This window comes from Mycteria americana, chromosome 2 (genome assembly GCF_035582795.1).
Source record: "Mycteria americana isolate JAX WOST 10 ecotype Jacksonville Zoo and Gardens chromosome 2, USCA_MyAme_1.0, whole genome shotgun sequence".
NCBI classification, from domain to species: domain Eukaryota; kingdom Metazoa; phylum Chordata; class Aves; order Ciconiiformes; family Ciconiidae; genus Mycteria; species Mycteria americana.
The window spans coordinates 28781278-28799067 of record NC_134366.1 but is presented as its reverse complement, the minus strand read 5'-3'; the positions used below and the strand labels follow the sequence as shown (position 1 = coordinate 28799067).

The 17790-nt window shown below is 59.6% G+C and overlaps 2 protein-coding genes across 2 annotated transcripts; one reads left to right on the top strand and one right to left on the bottom strand.

Moving 5' to 3' along the window:
• The first annotated feature begins 2010 nt into the window (after positions 1 to 2010).
• DLX5 (distal-less homeobox 5) lies at positions 2011 to 4852 on the top strand. Its single transcript, XM_075495534.1, has 3 exons — positions 2011 to 2550; positions 3728 to 3912; positions 4202 to 4852. Exons 1-3 carry the CDS (start codon positions 2196 to 2198, stop codon positions 4532 to 4534), a joined length of 873 nt encoding a protein of 290 aa, XP_075351649.1. The 5' UTR covers positions 2011 to 2195; the 3' UTR covers positions 4535 to 4852.
• Positions 4853 to 13509: 8657 nt separating this feature from the next.
• Positions 13510 to 17038, bottom strand: DLX6 (distal-less homeobox 6). Its single transcript, XM_075495533.1, has 3 exons — positions 16678 to 17038; positions 15536 to 15729; positions 13510 to 13761 (listed from the first exon to the last, which is right to left on the bottom strand). The coding sequence occupies exons 1-3, from the start codon at positions 17036 to 17038 to the stop codon at positions 13510 to 13512; spliced, it is 807 nt and encodes a 268-aa protein (XP_075351648.1).
• Positions 17039 to 17790: the final 752 nt, after the last annotated feature.

Sequence of the window (17790 nt, the reverse complement as noted above, 5' to 3'; positions counted from 1 at the left end):
CCCGCAAACAGGCGGATTTGTATGCCCTCGGCTCGGTAATCCTCGCACGGACGGCAACGGCTGCGGATGCCTTCAAAAAAAACCGGCTTGGGGGTTTTGCGGTTGTATCTGGTGCATTTCTGTCTCTTTTTTTTCCCTTTTAATATCGAAACTTTTTTTCCCCCTTTCCCTGCCTTGCCTCTGAATAAAACGAGAGCAAACTTTCTCTGCTGCAGGAAACCGATCCCGATTTCCCCGGTGAGCTGCACAAACAGCTCGTCAGGACGGCTTGGCCGGGACCCGCCGCGGCTGCGGACGCTGCCGGGGCTGGGTGCGATACCAGCGCCCAGGTCCTCTCCCGTCTTCTCCCTTCAGACGGCACCTTCCTGCCCGGACGTGTTGAAGTGCAGTGCCCTGGAATTTATGACACAAAGGGGCTTCCCCCCCCACTTTCTCACCCTCTTCATCTGCTTAAAATCTCCGCCATCCCTTCCAACTGGATGCAAATGTGGAGCTTTAATAAACTTACTCCCCCCCTTCCCAGTCGTAAACATGCATCCCTCTCCGGTTCCTCTCTTTAGAAAAAAATACAGGGGGGGAGAGATATTTCCAGCGGATTTAAGTAAGTGATTCATATAATGAAATGCTTAGGGATTTGTTTAATGTGATTTTATATGAGCTGCGGACATTTCCAAAGCAAACAATAAGTTCAAGTACAACATGCATGGTTGTGTTACAAGTGTTACCCAGCTGGCTAGGCGATCTTCGGTGAGCAAACAGGCTAAATCTGGAGAGTAAACAACTTCAGAAAAATCTACAACTCCAGGTCACTGAAAACAGCCTTTTATTTGTTTTCCTTAGTGTCTAGTAAAATCTGATCCATTTTTTTGCAACGCTGCTGTGAAATTACCAGGGACGGGCATCACCAGCCCGTGGCTCGCCCCGGCCCGGCCGCGGAGCCCAGCGCTTGGGACCTGGGTGCTCAGACGGGCGCGGAAAACCGCGTGCTGGCGAAGGAGGGTGCTGCTGGTCGGGGTGCTGCGGGGGGGGGACACCCCCGCACAGCGCCAGCCACTTCTGGGGGGCTGTCACCCGGGAAGTGGGCCATTGCGACGGCCTCCGAGTGGAGAAGCCCCGCGACGGCCTCGCTGGGGTCCTGCCCACGCGGAGTTGAGCTCCCCTCGTGGCGGGCATCTGAGCCTGGGCCGGAGCCGGACCAGGCGGTGAGCATCGCCAGGAGGCGGTGAGGGGCGGCCACGCGTGGGGCCGAGCGGCCGCGGGCGCACCTGGAGGGGCGCCGGCGCTGCCGGGGGCTCTCCGCCCGCGGGCGTCGTGCCACAGCCAGGTCGCCGTCCGCGAAAGCCGCGGGGTGGGTGTCCCTAGGCCGTACGGTGCCACCAGTGCCCCCAGCAGCTCCCCCACACCCCCACGGCAGGGCGTCCTGCCGGGAGAGTCCCGCCTGGCTCCGGGCCCTGCTAGGGTCTTCGACGCAGGAAATGATGTAACAAAAATTCAAGATTTTGGGGGGGGGGGGGGGTAATGTGATTTACTTTCTTCAACGCGGAGGTCCCGGACGGCGTCCCCCGGAGCGGGAGGACAACCCGAGCGAAACGAGCCCCGTCCGACGCTGACGGTTATCGCCACCGGATCAGAAACCGCGTCGGGAAGCGGGAGCGCCCGGTGCGTTGCTCCCAAGCCGTCAGCGCAGCCGAGAGGGACCGCCGGCGGCTCCGAGCGGCGTGGCCGCGGCCTTCCCCGGGGCGCGGGGGCTGCAGGCGCGGGGGCACCGGGCTGCGCGCCCGCGGGGCGGCGGCGCCGGCCGAGCCCCCGCGCCGGCTGCGGGGGGGAGCCGGAAACCTCCCGATCGCCACGCTCCGGCTCGGAGATCGCTGTTGGTATTCACTTTAGGAGAGCTTGAATGGGACGGGTTTTTTCCCCCCCTTTTTTTTTCCTTCTTTTTTTTAAGCCGAAGCTTTGTTGTGCTAAACTAGTTGGACGAGTTAGGGTGTCGCTGCTCCCGATTGCTCTGGCCAATGGAACCCGATCCACCCTGCTGTGCGTAAGAGCGCAATTAAGGATTTAACCAAGCCTATGCTGCGCCCCAGCCAGCAGTCTGCCGGAGACAGACACAGCGCCGCAGCCTCCTCCCCCAGACATGTCTGCTTAGACCCGAGCAGCCCCAGCAGCCAGCCCCAGCCAGCCGCCGGCTCCGAGCTATGACAGGAGTATTTGACAGAAGGGTCCCCAACATCAGATCCGGCGACTTCCAGGCTCCTTTCCAGACGGCCGCAGCCATGCACCACCCGTCCCAGGAATCTCCCACTTTACCCGAGTCCTCGGCTACGGATTCCGACTACTACAGCCCGGCGGGGGGAGCCCCGCACGGCTACTGCTCGCCTACCTCGGCTTCCTACGGCAAAGCGCTCAACCCCTACCAGTATCAGTACCACGGCATGAACGGATCTGCTGGGAACTATCCTGCCAAAGCCTATGCTGACTACAGCTACGCCAGCCCCTACCACCAGTACGGCGGGGCTTACAACCGCGTACAGAGCTCCGCCAGCCAGCCAGGTGAGAGCCGGGGCCGGGGGCGTGCGGGAGCCTCCGCGGCCGTGGGGAGGCTGGGAGAGCGCGGCCCGGCAGAGCCCTGCTCCGTGGACCGCGGGGATGCAGCTTTCCCTGAGCCACAGGGAGAAATAAATTTAAAAAATAAGAAAGGGGGGGGGGAGAATTAAAGAAAGTTAAAAAAAAAAAAAGAGGAAAGCTGGGTCTGGTTTTCCTGAGCAGCCCGCACAATCTAGAACACAAATCCTAGGACTAGTGCCTTAAAGAAGCAAACGTCGGTCAGCTGCCCCGGGCCCCCACGGCTGCCTCCCTCCTCCTTCCCCGGCAGGAAGAGGGGGAAAAATAGCCGAGTCTTGTTGCGTGTCTCAAACTCAGGTTCGCGGCTGCAAAGAAAGTTTCCTTCCCCCTGTGCTGGAGGGGCGGGGGAGGAGACTGGGAGGGGGAGCCCAGCCGTGGCGGGGCTGCGAAGCCGGGAGGGCTTTTTACCAGAAAGCGCCGCGTTTTTAGCGCTTTCCATTTACTTCTTTGTAAGTTGCTGTGGGGGGGAAAAAAAAAAAAAAAAAAAAAAGAAGGGAACGGGGGGGAACAAAAAAAGCAACCCCGTAGCCAAGCCAAGCGGCTGGGGCTTGGCTGGGACGAGCGCGGCCGCGGCGGCGCTTGGGGACACGCCGGCGGCGGCGGGGGGAAGGCGCGGGCGTGCGGGGGCAGCGGTCGGTGCCCTGGGTAGGTCTCCGCTCCGGGCCGGCCTCTTCCCAGCAGGGCACCAGTAATCCTCCCAATTCCCGCGGCGGGCGCGCATGCCCCGCGCTCCCGCCCGCGTCCGCGCAGCGCTGCGCGCCCGGCGCCGCCGCCCTCCGCGGAGGATGCCCGGGGCGGTCGCGGGAGGCGGAGGAGGGCCGGGGGTGGCCCAGGCCCGGCGCGGAGGGAGCGGGCCCCCCCCCGCCTCGCCGCGGGGAGCTGGCGGAGGGTGCGCGGGGCCGCCGCCCGGCGGCGGGAGCCCCGGGGGGAGCCGCGGGGCCCCGTCGGGCCGGCGCCGCTGCCCTGCCCTGCCCAGCCCGGCCCGGCCCGCGGGCGGGACGCCGCCGCCGGGGGCGCGGGCTGCGCGGCGCGGAGCGGAGCGGAGCCGGGTCCCGCGCCTTAACGTCTGCGTCTGTGTCTCTCTCCCGCCCTTGCGCCCGTGCAGAGAAGGAGGTGGCGGAGCCCGAGGTGAGGATGGTGAACGGCAAACCAAAGAAAGTGCGCAAACCCCGGACTATTTATTCCAGCTTTCAGCTGGCGGCGTTGCAGAGGAGGTTTCAGAAGACCCAGTACCTCGCCTTGCCCGAGCGGGCCGAGCTGGCCGCCTCCCTGGGGCTCACGCAGACACAGGTACCGCGCTTGGCTCGGCTCGGCTCGGCTCGGCTCGGCTCGGCTCGGCTCGGCCTGGCCCGGTCCGGTCCGGCACGGCACGAAACGGCCCAGCTCGGCCCAGCGGGCCGCAGAGTTCTGGGTCCCCTCCCGGCGCGGCGGGAAGGGCCGGATCGGGCCCCCGGAGGGGCCGGGAGGGCGACGGGGAGCGGGTCCCTCGCAGCCGCGGAGCTCCCGCTTGCCAGGCAGGCATTAATGGTGTCGGTTTCCCTCCCCCCTCCCTCTTTCCTCCCCTCTCCTCTCCTCCCAGGTGAAAATTTGGTTTCAGAATAAAAGATCCAAGATCAAGAAGATCATGAAGAACGGGGAGATGCCTCCGGAGCACAGCCCCAGCTCCAGCGACCCCATGGCCTGCAACTCTCCACAGTCACCTGCGGTTTGGGAACCTCAGGGCTCGTCCCGCTCCCTCAGCCACCATGCCCACGCACACGCTCACCCTCCAAACTCCAACCCGTCCCCTGCATCCAGCTACCTGGAGAGCTCCGCTTCCTGGTACCCTGCTGCCAACTCCATCAACTCCCACCTCCAACCCCACGGCTCCCTACAGCACCCGTTAGCGCTGGCCTCTGGGACAATTTATTAGAGTCTGACCCTTTTTTCTTGGTTTTTTTTTGGTTGTTCCTTGGACTCCTGTGTTTTACTGTTAAGGAATAATAACGAAAGGAATGCATATGGGGGATTTTTAAAAGGGAAAAGAAACAAACAAAAAGATTAAAATGTGTAAAGCTTGTGCATGTAACTTATTGCATTTCAAAGGAAACCCTTTTTTATACAATACGGACATTTTTTGGCTCAGCTGTGGACACTATCAATGGTGCCTTGAAATCTATGACCTCAACTTTTCCAGAGACTTTTTTTCAATGTTATTTTAACCCTGTAAATAATTGTAGATAGAGGAATTAAACTGTATATTCTGAATAAAATAAAATTATTTCGACCACGAGAAACGTTTCCAAATTACCCCTTCTCCTACGAATAAGAGGGAAAAAAATAATAATGCCAATTTGCTTGCGGAGAGCGAGCGAGGAAAGAGGGATTTTTGAGGGGCCCGATCCTGGGCGCTCACATTCGGTCGCCGTGCCGTGCCATGCCACCGCAGCCCGGGCGTGTTGGCAGGATCTGACCCTTGCAGGTCCCCACAGGCGAGCCGAGGGGCGGCCATGCTCCGTCCCTGCCGGAAAAGGGGCTTCTGCAGGACCGCGGACACCTTACCGCACAGTGATCTAAGCTGAAGGCAAAGCTCCCCATCCTAACGCTAGAAAGCAAATCTCTCGCCTTAAGCCGCCCTGAATCCTTTCCTGAGAGCAATTAGCGTCGAGAGCTGCACACTCCACAGCCCATCAGTCGCCCGTGTGCGCTCGGCTAATTATACAAATTACGTTTCCGTCAAAGGGAGCCACTAAATATGAGAAAAGGATAAAATGAGGGCCCCGCTCCCCTTGCTCCTGGTAAAAGCCTGCGGCGGCTCCGGCTGAAGGAGGGACTTTGCGGAGGTACTTTGGGGTTTTTATCTCTATCTCCACCATCCAGGGCAAAAGCCGGGCGGCGGAGCCGTCGCTGCCGCTCCCCGGTGCGCCGGGGCGGGGATAGGGGCACGGCTGCAGCGAGGGGGCCGGAGCGCTGCCCACGGGCGCGGAGCACCAGCGTGGCGGCACGCACGGAGCGTGGGCCCCTCTCCCAGCAGAAACCCCGGGTTTTCCCCGGCAGCAGCCGGCCCGCGGGGCCCCCACGGCGGCACACGCTCCCGCGGGGCCCCCCCTCTTCCCGGCCGTTGTGGGGGGGGGGAGAGCGGGGACCCGCGCTGGGAATTCACACGGCCGTGCGGGGTAAGGCGGCAGCAATGAATGTGACAAAGGCGTCGCTGGAAGGATCCCCGAGATAAAAAATTACCCCCTGTCACCCGAGGATGGCGGGGAGAGCGCTGGCAGGGCCGGGAGAGGAGGCCTGAAAAGGCACGCTCCTGCCCTGGGGCTCACTTACCTGTCTCTAGTCTTCCTCCCCGCCGCCCTCCCCCTCCTGTCTTCTCCCTCCGCTCCTGCCTGCCATGTTTTGCGCGTGTGCGTGAGTATGAGTGCGTGTGTGTGTGCGTGTTTTCTCCCCAAAGAAAGAAGCCCGGGGTTGCTGTTTTGTAACAGGTTTGGGGGCTGGTAGATGGCTTGCAGTACAATAGACCAGTTTGTTCGGTGAAGCTGCTGCCTGCACGCCGGGGAGGGGTGCGTGGGTGCCGGAGACAGGGCGGCGGGGGCCGCCGCCGGTTGCCCACCCTTGCCCGCTGCCGGGCGGGCGCTGCCGGGTAGCGGGCCGCCCTGCCGCCGGTGCCCCGCCGCTCCCCGCGTCCTCTCAGCGGCTCTGGGGACCGGCTCCTGCTCATTTCACTCGTAAGGTTTCAGGGACTTTCCCCGACTCTGGGGCTGCTGAAAAGCTCGGCTTTGTCTCTGCTGCTAACTTCCACCCTGTGCAAAAAAAAAGCCCGACCTTTTCGTTTTCTTCCGTTCTTTTCCTCGTTTCCCTCTAGACAAGCATTAATATTTCTTTTCAACCTGCAGTAAGAGATTCTTTCCTCCCCGAGGTCCCTTCCCTTTGCAGAAAGGCTTGGACACAAGAGGTGGAAGTCTATTTCCCAGGTCGGTCCACCCACCCTTTTCTTTGAGGAGCTGCCGCGGGGCTGTTTGGTTACGGAAACCTGCGGGGCCGGGAGGGCTCGGGCGGACAGCGCAGGAACAGCTCCGGGGAGGCGGGATGCCGGAGGCAGGATGCCGGGCAGGGATGGGAATTCACACTGCCGGCGGTGCCCGGCCAGCCTGGGCTCTGGCACCGCTCCCCGCTCCCAGCCGGCCGAGTCGGCTCGGCTCGGTTTCCATGCCGGTCCCTCTCTCTGCTTAATTTCTCCTCCTCCCAGCTCGGGGTGGTGTTGGGCAGCTCGGGGAGAGCCTGGCACACCTTCCCGGGAGAGGGTAGCCAGGCCCGGTTAGGAGATGCCCCTCGCCGGGCACCCCGTCGCTGTGGCCCCGGCCCCAATGCACACCCGGGGTCTACAGCCGCCCGCCCCTTCGCGAGAGCCCCGGGCCGAGGGGGGTGCTCCTGACCCCCCCGTCCCCGTACACACAGGCAGGCACAACCCGGCGCCTTCTCCCCGCCCGGGCGCAGCCCCGGGGCTCCGGCGGCGGCCGGAGGGAGCCTGCCTTGTCCGGGCCTCCCCCTTGCCTCCCCGGGAAAGGGATGGGATGAACTGTCCTTTGTCTGACGCTGGGTTTGGGCTCGGCGGATTGCTGGCTCGGGGCTTTTTTTTCCCCCCTCTCTCTTCCCCTCCCTTCTCTTTTCCTGGCGGCCACTTCCATGTGGAGCCGGGGCAGCTCGGGGAGCCGAGAGGAGCCACATTCCTGTGGGTGCCGAGCGGCTCCAGGGCTGAGCCACAGGGCCTGACACACACACAGACACACAGACACAGACACACAGACACACACACAGAGCAGCCTGCAGCCCCAGCTGCCCCAGATCGAGAGCTCCTGACACTGCCTGCACCCCTGGGGCTCTCCCACGCACAGCAGATCCAGCCCCCTCTCCACTGCCCTCGCCCCCGGATGGGGCGCACACCCACACCACCCACACCCAGACACACACAGCTGACCGCCCGCCACCCCCACCTACGGACTCCGGGGGAACATCTTTCCCCGGCCCCCCAGAGAGACCCCGCTGCTCCCCGCCCGGGCACCTCCGCACCGCTCGGCGGGGAAGAGCCTCCCTCCGGGGAGCGCTGCCTCCTCGCCGAGCGGCTCGGTTTCCCTCCCCCTCCTCCCTGGGGAAAAAACCCACCCCCTCCAGCCTGTCACCGCCTCACGGCAGCCCGCTCGCCGGGCGCTTCTCTCGCCCCCCTCGGCCTCCCCCACCGCCCCGTTCCCCCGCGGCGCGCGCTGCCTGCCCGGGCCTCCGGGCGCTGCCCGCTCCGCCGCCGGCAGCGCTGTATCCCCAACGTGCACCGCACATGTGGCATCGATTAAAGATTTCTACCACGCAATTTTGCGACTGACAGGCTTTAGGTGGTTCGGTTGTGGATTACGGAAAGGAGAGCTATTGCTTCAGGGAAGTCGGGGTGGGGGGGGGGGGTGGAGAAGCCCCTCTTCTTGCTTTCAGGCATCTGAGCGGTTGCCTGCAGTAACGCAATAACCTGTTTTATAGGTCAGACAAGAGCCGTGAAAATAGGAACCTCGTAGTTTACATTAAGCCTCCCTTTCTCTCTCTTTTTTTAGGGAGAATCTGTGTTACACCCGTTAAATGTTTCTGCTCTTTGTTCGGCGGTGCGTCTATTTACGTGCGATTTGGGAGGATAAGCAATGGTTTATCTGCCAGGAATACAGACCCGATAAATTCCCGACAGGCACCCACGCCCGGCGTGTCTGTCTGAACACCTTCCACGGACACGACTTCAAGGCCGCGGGAAAAACTCCCAGGCCCCCTCGCCTCCCTATTTTCCCTTAGGTGAGGGCCCGGGGAGCCGGGCCCGGCCAGAAGCTGCGACTGATTCAGCACTTGGCAAGCAGGAGCCTGGAGATGGCTCCTCGCTCTCCGCCCGCTGCTGCCTGCCCCTCGGCAGTCCCGGAGAGGTTGCCTAAACCTCAGCCTGGCGAGGCCGGGTCCTGACTTGGCTGCATGCTCTGCAGCGGCATCGTCTGCCTGACTGCGGAGCTGGCCCTCCATCCCGGGAAATCTTTACGGTCTCCTCAATATGCACCGTATAACGCGTTTTATAGGGCTTTCACCTCGCGGTATCCACTGAGCTTTCCTTTCCCTTTCTTCGCGTTATTTTTATTAATTCCCGTGGAGAAAAGCGCGCAGAGGAAGGCTGCGGGCTGCCAGGAGCGGCTGCAGGGGGGGGAGGCCAGCGAGGGCCGGGGCCGGCACCCCCCTGCCACAGGGCAGCCCCGGGCGCTGCCCCCCGCATCCGGGCCCTGCCCGTACCTGCCGGCGGGGCAGCGACCGCGCCGTGATGATTTGGCCCATTTACAATGAAGCGGGCTCGTGTATTTCGTGTCCAGGGTTAATAAAAGCTAATCAGGAGTCGCAAGCGAACCAGCCCAATGAGTTAACCTCGCTAGCTGCAGGTAGTCCTGTTAGCCGGGCTCTTTCTGTTAATTAATTACAATTGAGTCGGTTCTGTGATAATTTCCTTGAGGACCCCTGACGACTGGTCCAGCGGGTGCGCGGGAGCGCAAAAGGCCGCGGGCTCCGCAGCCTCCCGCGGAGGGTGCCCGGCCCCGGCGTCCCGCACCCCGCACCCGCACCCCGCGCTCTCCCCCGCCCGGTTACGAGGCTCCCGAGGCTTCTCGCCCGACAGTGACGTTCAGTCACCTGAGAGGAGGCACACGACAAGGGCGAGCCCGCTTTTGGGGGTGGGTGGGGAGCCCGGGGATCCTTCGGGTGCCGAGGAGAGAGTGCCGGGAAGAGGCGAGCCGAGAGGCGGACTGATGCAGGCGGGAGCCCGAAGCTTCAGCCCCTGCCTGCACATCAGGCTCCGCTCGTCGGGAGTTGGACACGTAACGCTGCAGACCACTGATTTGCTATTTTCTTAATTCCCGCTCTTCTCATTCCCTATGAATCAAACAGTCTTTTGTCCTTCAGAGTTTGATTTGATCGCTACTGTTCACATTTCACTTTTGTATTTTTCTCTCCCTATACCATTACTCATTGAGTGCCCCGTGAAATTACAATCGTACATTTTCAACTCAGCAACCCATTTGCAGTGCAAAAATAGGGTCTAAATAATGGCTGAATTAGCCCTACTGGACAGTTTCAGATGTAACACTCTGTAATAATTATATTGCAGGCTGGATTAGGATGCTATTATCATAATCTGGACGTTTACAATTATCTGTAATTTGCAAAGATGCGCCAGGTCTTGATTACAGCAGTTTTTTTTTATCAAGCTAACCATCACTAAACAGTGACAGTAATAACAGCTAATTTTGCTGGCAATATAAGAGGTGCTGGGGTGTGCAAACAATTTCACACCTGGATGTGCTCACTCAACCAAGAATATAGAGAAAGAGCTTCTGCCCTGAGACTCAGAAAAATATTCTCCACTGCTTCTGTTCAGTATAGGTTTCTAGACCCCGATCCTTGCTTAGCAGATTTTCACAGGGGGTAAGTTTCGGGGCTCGCTGGGGTTCGGGGTCGGTTCGCGGCTGCTTCGCGCCTTCCCCTTCGAGGCACGCTCCGTCCTCGCCCGTTCCCCCGCTTCCGCGGTCGCTCCTGCGCCGGCGGTTTCCCTCACCGGCCCGGACCCCGGCAGCTCCGCGCCCCCTTTCCCTCCCGCTGCCGCCGGGGGCGGGGGGCGGCGGGGGGCCCGCCGGGCGGCCGGAGGGGCGGCGCGGGGCCGGGCGGCCGGCGGAGAAACCGTGCGAGCCCCGGGGCCGGCCCCGGCCGCCCGGCCCCGCAGCGGGGCGGCGGCAGCGCGCCTTTCCGCGGCTCTCCGCCGCGCCCGTCCCGGCGGCCCCGGGGCGGCGGAGCCCGGCGGCGGCCGGGCGGGCGGGCAAGCGGTGGCGGAGCCGGCGCTGGCAGCCCGGCGGCGGCAGGTTGGGCGGCTGGCGTGGGGAGCTGCGCCGCTCCATCCATAGATGACGCTGTTTCACGAGAGTCTCCCGGGGCGGCAGCCGCGCGAGTGGGAGCCGGCGCTGCCGCCGCTGCCGTTCGCCCCCTCCCTGCCCCCGGGAAGGCCTGCCTCTCTCGCCTTCTCCCGCCCGGCTGAGCCACGGGGCTTTTTTTATCATTACCATTTATTTGTTTGCCTGCTTGCTGGTCGTCCGGGCTTTATTTAAGCCTCTCTGAGAAATCACTCGTGGGGGCGGAGGGCACGACGCGCCGAGAGGCTTTCCGCGCGGGCACCCACGCTGGCACCGGCGAGGCGTGCAGGCGAGGAGCAGCCCCCCGAAAGCCCACGGGAAGCAGCGAGCCCCCCTCTCCCGCCCCCCCGGGCCCGCCAGCGGGGGGGGACCGCCCGCTGCCGTCCCCACTCGGGGGCTGCAGCGAAAGGGTTAAGGCGGCTGCGGGGGCCGTGGGGCCGGGACCCGCCGGGCTGGGCTCGGCCGGGCCGGGCCGGGCCGGGCTCCCCGGGCTGCGGGGCTCGCTCACCTGGGCACCCGCCGCCCTCCTGCGGGGGCGAGGGTGAGCCCGCACAGGGGCCAGCTCGGGGGTGCAGAGCAGGGGTTTCTGGAGGATGCACACACTCACACAGGCACGCAGAAATGCTGTTGGTTTAAATGTATGGTAGCTTTCTCTCCAGTGCCATTTGAATAATTCAGTGAGCCCCACTACCAGCTGTACTTCTGAAGCCTCTTCCATTCTTTTCAGCATTATAATTTTGGTTAATTTTCAATTTTAGGCCCTACGTCTCTGCAATTTGTGTATGAATAACAGAATAATTTTCCTCTTTTGTTTCGCCTTTCCTGTTCCTGAATCTAAATAAAGATGGCTTTTTAGTATTAAAAGTGGAAGAAAATTACAGGTAATTATCTTTGACGGTAAAAACGCTGTAATCAGCGGGCTACATGAAAAATTACTCTAATTATGGCTGCATTTAAGAGAATGGAAAAAAACCTTCTTGTGGATAAAAACCTTAAATTGTCCCCAATGTCTGCTTCAAATTGGATGGCACTGCAGCTGGAGGCTTTGTTCAGAATTGATCCTGGGGAGCTCTGAACCCAAAGTTTCACAGTGGGAAGGGGAAAAAAAGAAAAGAAAACATTTTTCCTAATGTAACAATACGAATGGTAGAAAATGACAAGACTGATCGGTTTTAAACCACTCTGAAGACTGACTGAGCGTGGAAGTTGCTCAAAAAAAAACAAAAAAACACCCCCCAAAAAACTGGTATATTGGTAAGTAGTCTTTGCTTTGTGTCTAATTATAGTGACTGTCCTTTTGCACGACTGTATGTAGCTGTCATTATATGGAGCACTCTGAGGATCTCTATTGACTTCTGATAAATGGCTCAGTGGTTTCAAGGTTCATAATTTGAAGGATGCCCAGGTCTCTAGCCATTAATTCTCGCAGTATGGGGCACCCAGCTTGGATGAGGAAAGGGCTTTTCATTGTCAGTAGTTGCTGTGCTTTCCACAAGCTGGTGAGGCTGGAGCTGGCTGGACAGCGTGTCTTGTGCCCGGGCACCTCTCAGGGCTTTGCAAAACATTCCTCAGCTTGCATTGTCTGCTCTTTAAAAACAAAGGAGGGCGCCTCCTTTCTTAATAATTCGGAGTCTCCAACCTTTGGGAAGAAAGGCAGGGCTCTGAGCTTTGCCTCGGCGAGAAGGCTCAGCTCAGCCGAGCAGCGGAGCAGTGAAATCGCAGCAGAAATGGCCGGGTGGTTAGCAACTTCTTCTGGGCTTATCTTTGCGGTCTCGGTATCTCCCGTCTTGGTCGTAGCCTTAAAACTAACCAAACCACCAGCTCACCCCCCCGCCCATCTTTTCTGTCTTTGCTCGCAGATGTGTGTTGAGGTAGCCGTGTCTGTGACTGCAGGCAAGCGGGGGGACAGCGTCCAGCTGCCCGGGCTGGACTCGGGGGGCAGGTCGGGGGAGGTGGGGATCCGCTAAAGCGGAGAGAAATAGGAGCCAGGCGGGCGTTTTGTGGCTTTTACTCTATATATGAAAGAAGACAAAAACATACAAAGTATATATACAACTAAAATTCAACAATATATACAGAAAGGTTGCTCGGGGGAAAGGTCCCTCTCGCTCGGCGGGTGAGACTGCCGTCAGGCAGCGCGGAGCCTTCCTCCCCGGGCGCGGCGGCGGGGGCTGCCGCGGAGCCCTCGCTCTGCCTTTCCTGCTCGTCTCCGGGAGTCTGTCCGGCTGTGTGCGGGTGTCTGCGGTGTCTGCGGGTGTCTGAGGGTGTCTGCGGTGTGTGCGGGTGTCTGCGGGTGCGGGTGAGGGGGCTCTTCGCGGGAGCGACGGTGGTTTCTTCCGAGCCGCAGCCCATTGCATTTTGAGAAAGCATGCAGGTTTTGCTTCGTGGTAATGTTCTAATCTTACAGTATATTTTCGTTTTTCAACCAGTTCTCCTTTTTTCCCCTCTTCTTCTTCTTCTTCTTCTTTTCTTTTTTTTTTTAATCCCTTCTCCTCTCTTAATTTTTTTCCCCAGTCCAGATTCGGTGAATAAAAATGAAGGAGCTTTGACGAGTCTCTCTTTCATCATGTAATGTCTTTAGCTCATTAAACAAGTAAAAACGGCTGCCATGGTAGATTCAGGTTCTTCTTGTGGGCAAAGTCTGTAAAAAGTTTGTTTTGACGTATACTCCACAGAGAAAGAGGCTGGTGCCTTGGAGTCCAAAGGAAAATATCCTAAAGAGAAGTGTCTTCTGTGCGCCAGAATGGAAATTGTGTCTTTCTGTTCAAGATCAATCGCTGAGGTTACTTAAAAAAAATAAAATAAAATAAAGCCACTCTGTCTCTTTGCCGCATCTACAAGTTCACACAGAGCCTGTTAGCTGGCACGGCTTGGCAAAGCAGGGGAACTTCTTGCCATGTCGAGACGAGGCGTTCTTGGGAGATTATTTCTCTTGGACCATTCACATCATTTGTGGTCTCTGCATTGTGTCTTGATGTGGAGAAGAATACCAGTGAGAATAGCCAGGCATGTAGCTGTTGGGAGGCATATTGACTCCCTTGGCAGAAGCTGAAACGTCCCAGACCGGAGGCAGAGCCGGAGAGCGAGGGGAGAGGGCGGCGGAGCCGGGCAGAGGGTCGCTCTCGTGGGGGTTGCTGCCCTGCTTCAGCAGCTTCTTGAATTTGGAGCGCTTGTTCTGAAACCAGATCTTCACCTGTAAACCAAAACGCAGTAGATATTAAGCTGCCGTCAGCACCCAGGGCATGGCAGGGGAGACCCCGGGGGCCGTGGGTTTGCTCTAGAGAAGGTCTTGAGAGCCCACGCCGGTGGGGTGTGGAGCTGGGGATGGGGAGAGGGGAAGGAGGGGTAGCTACAGCTGCTCTGGGTGCAGCTGGAGAGAATAGGAGAGGCAGAGCGGAGCTGGAAAGTGAGCGGGATGCAGGTTTTAACCTGGAACGTTATTTTCCCTGGGCAGGCCAGACTGATGGAGCTGAAACGGAGCACATGCTCTGAGCTCTCCTGCTTTAACGCCTCATTCAGAATTTTGGAGGTCATTTGATCATTTGGGCAAACTGTTGTCAAACACGGGCAATCATATGATTTTGTGCTAGGAGACAGGAGCCAATAGACAAAGGGCATCTCACAAAGAAATCGCGCATCCGAAAACATGCACGCTTAAGCGGTCCTTGCTGATGTGACGGGGGAGGAGGCACAACGGAACAAGGATTGTGGCTTTATTTTAAAAGATGTTTTTAAAGCAAGGAAAATTCTCTTTTCTCGGCGAGCAATTGGCTGTCCAGATCGCTTTGGGTCTCATCCTGCTCCTAATGCGGCAGAACTCCCGAGGAGAGAGCCTGCACTCGATGAGGTGTGCGAGGATCGGGCCCACTCTGGCAGATCAGGATTATTATAGACATTACATATATGTAAGAGATATATACACACGTATTCCTTAAAAGTGAGACAAAGAACACAACTCCCACATGTGTATTTGACCTTGCAACCTTTGCAGATGCAATGTTAGGGCATAAGCAGGGGTGCTTGTCTAGCTGCATGCTCAGGATCGGGCCCCGAAATCTATGCGTGCGAGAGAGAAAGCGAGACAGCAAAGGAAGACAGAGCGTGCATGCTAAGGATACTGAAATCCCATTTGTAAAACCATCAGGTCTATTCCCGTGATTAATGTTTGCTGAGTATTTAAAAATCGCTGGCTGGAAGCGACTGTTATCAATGACAATGATAAAATCCTGAAGTTATTTGTTAAGCTCATAAATTCACATGATTACATTTTACCCGAATTGATCCCATCTATCCACGCTCTTCTCCGCAAAACCCAGCCCGGGAAGCCTGTAATGCCTCATGTGTCTTTCAAGCTTAAATTAGCAGAATGGCACAGCTACTCCAACCACACTTAACTATGGCTTAACCTGCTATAATTTTGTACACGGCTGTCTTTGATCTTCAGATCTGTTATCACCTTTCGTACATTTTGCCCAAGGGTAACCACTGCATTTGCGTTAGTCATCCAGGGTGAATTAACTATTGATTTTACAGGTATTTCCTAACGCGTTCTTGCTTCCTCTCTACCTATAGGTTGCTACGAGGCAGCTTTGCTTTGCGTTTAGCTCTACCTCAGGCCCAGCGATTCCTCGCCTTTGCTTTGTTCTCCTTTTCACAGCTGGGCAATTGCATCTCGGTGCTGGAATTATCCGAAAATACAGGCAATTTTAAAGTGTTATGTGTGGCTTCAGAGGGGAGCGTTTGCTCGCCAGACGGCTGAGGGAAGGGCGCATTCAGCTCCTTCTGCGGCAGACCGGTCTCTCTGTCGTGCATGAGATATAAGTTCTGTCACGTATAGATGGGGGACCGTGTGCGTTACCTTTTCTACCGTTCCCGTACAGAGGCCAAAACGTCTCGGGAGCATGGTACTTTGCTTGGCCTTTATTGCTCGCGCAGGATGTCAGTGATTTGGGATTCCCAGTAATTACCTGTGTCTGGGTAAGTCCTAATGAAGCTGCCAGTTCAGCTCTCTCTGGAAGTGCCAGGTACTGAGTCTGCTGAAAGCGATGATTTAAAGCCTGGAGTTGTAGGCTAGAGTAAATGGTTCGAGGCTTCCGAATCTTTTTCCCTTTTCCATTGAATCTGATCTCACCGTTTTCAATCACTGTGGTTTTTTGCTGATCTGCAAGCAAAACACCACAGCTGAAACATCACCCTCCTCAAGCTATTTAACGCGGGCTTTTCGGCTGCCACGGCTCCTAAGCGCCCAGCAGCCTGTCCCCGACGCCGGGTCAATGCCACCGCGTACACGCGGGCTCCGGCTCCTCCAAGGCACGCCGCGACCCACGCTGCTGCGTGGGAGCTACAGGGAGAAAAAACAACTGTCCGGGCACAGTGGGCACGCTGCTTTTCCCCGGGGAGGGGGGGGGGATATTAAAAAAAATATTAAAATAAAGCGCAGTGCTGGCTTCGTGCAGGGACGCCTGGTTCCTGGGCCATCCAGGTTTTACCCAGCTAATTGACTTCGCGTCGCCGGTTTGGTGGTCAGTGAATCACCAGTCCGAGACTTGTAACAATGCCTTCCCCCCCCCGCCCCCCCGCCGTGCCCCTCCGGATGAACACGTACAAATGAGCGGCTCCCTGCAAAAAAATACATAAATCAGACGGCCCCCGAGCGGAATGCGACCCGCTCGCCTGGAAACTTTCACTCCTCAGGTGTTAGCAGGAATTCCGCCTAAAGCCGGTCCCGCCGTAACAAAGGAGCGCCGAGCGCAGCCCCCTGCCCGCAGCCGCGGGGCGAGCGGGGAGGCGCCGGTGCCCAGCGCCGCGGTACGGCCGGCAGCCGCCGCCGGCGGGGGGGAGCGCGGCGGCCCCGCCGCCGGGTGCCGGAGCGGTAGGCCCGCGGAGGGGCGGCGGGAACGAGCGGGCCCCCCTTCTCTCCCCGCCGCCCCGCGCACCCCAGGGCCGGCGTCTCCCTCGGCAGGAGCGGGGGGCACGGCGGGGGTCGTTATGCAGCCGCCCGGGGGTGGCCGGGGAGAGGCCCGGGGAGGGAGGGAGGGAGGGAGGGAGGGAAGGAGGGAGAGAGGGGGGGAGAAGCTGGCAGCGGGTTAGGGAAGCGGTGCCGGCTCACCTGCGTCGTCCGCCCGCGTCTGGCTGGCCGCGCTGCTGTTGTGGTAGGACTGGAGGTAAGGGCTGTGCTGCGAGTGGCTCACGTAGGGGTAGGCGGCCAGCGAGCGGTGGTTGTAGGAGCCGGCGCTGCCGGAGTAGGGCGAGCTGTGGTGGTGATGCTGGTGGTGCGGGTGCGAGCCGGCGGCGGAGTGCAGGCAGTGCAGCGGGTAGTGGGCGCCGGCCATGGCCGGCGAGCTCTGCTGGGAGTGGGGCGGCGGCGGCGGCTGCGGCGGCGGCGGCTGCTGCTGCCCGAACTCCATGAAGGCGGATTTGGAGGAGTCTTGCGCGTCCAGCCCGTCAGCCATCGTAGTCATGGTCATCATCAAAGTTTGGGAGGGAGAGCGCGGCGCTCCCCGGCTCGCCCCCCGCGCTCTGCCTCCTCTCTGCCCAGCCACCGCCGCTCCCCTTACCCGCCGCGGCACCGCTGGAGAGGCGGCGGTGATTTAATTTAATTTCTTTTCTTTTTTTTTTTTTTCCCCTTTTTTTTTTTCTTTTCCGCCTTTTTTTTTTTTTTCCTTCCCCCCCCCCTCCTCTCCAAGGAGCCGTTGTGCGAGGGGCCTCGTTCACTGAGGGAGGGGAGGAAGGGGAGGGCGGTGTGCGGGGTGTGTGGAGGGGGAGGGCGGGCTACTCCCGGCGCTTTTTTGCGCCGCTCTTTTCCTTCATCCCCCCGGCGCGTGGGGTGGGTTGTTTTTTTTTTGGGGGGGGGGGGGGGGATGGAGGGAGGGAGAAGAGGCCGGGCGTTTGGGGGGGGGGTGTGGGGTGGGTTTTAAGGTGGGAGCCGGGAAAGTTGGGGCTCCGGCGCTTCGACTTGAAGGGCAGGGACGCGCACAAGTCGAATGGTTCGTCTCCGGAGGGCAGCGCCTCCCTCATTGGTCACTCAACCCCCTGACGTCACCGCCCCGCCGCGCCGGCAGCGCGCGCGCTGCCCGCCCCCCTTCCCCCCCCCCCCCTTTTTCCCCACCCGCGCGCGGGGCGCGGAGCGCGCTTTGCGCGCTCCGCGCCCCGCGCGCGGGTGGGGAAAAGGGGAGAGCCTGCACCCCCCTCCTCACCCTCCCCCCCCAAAATCACGCATCCC

Bases quoted from the DNA above. Each gene is read 5' to 3' on its own strand.
- DLX5 (XM_075495534.1), top strand. From the start codon at position 2,196: ATGACAGGAGTATTTGACAGAAGGGTCCCCAACATCAGATCCGGCGAC. The intron at 2,551-3,727 runs GTGAGAGCCGGG...GCGCCCGTGCAG, and splicing joins GAGCTCCGCCAGCCAGCCAG to AGAAGGAGGTGGCGGAGCCC. The intron at 3,913-4,201 runs GTACCGCGCTTG...CTCTCCTCCCAG, and splicing joins TGGGGCTCACGCAGACACAG to GTGAAAATTTGGTTTCAGAA.
- DLX6 (XM_075495533.1), bottom strand. From the start codon at position 17,038: ATGATGACCATGACTACGATGGCTGACGGGCTGGACGCGCAAGACTCC. The intron at 15,730-16,677 runs GTGAGCCGGCAC...TTTTGCTTGCAG, and splicing joins GACGCGGGCGGACGACGCAG to ATCAGCAAAAAACCACAGTG. The intron at 13,762-15,535 runs GTAATTACTGGG...TTTGGTTTACAG, and splicing joins TAGGACTTACCCAGACACAG to GTGAAGATCTGGTTTCAGAA.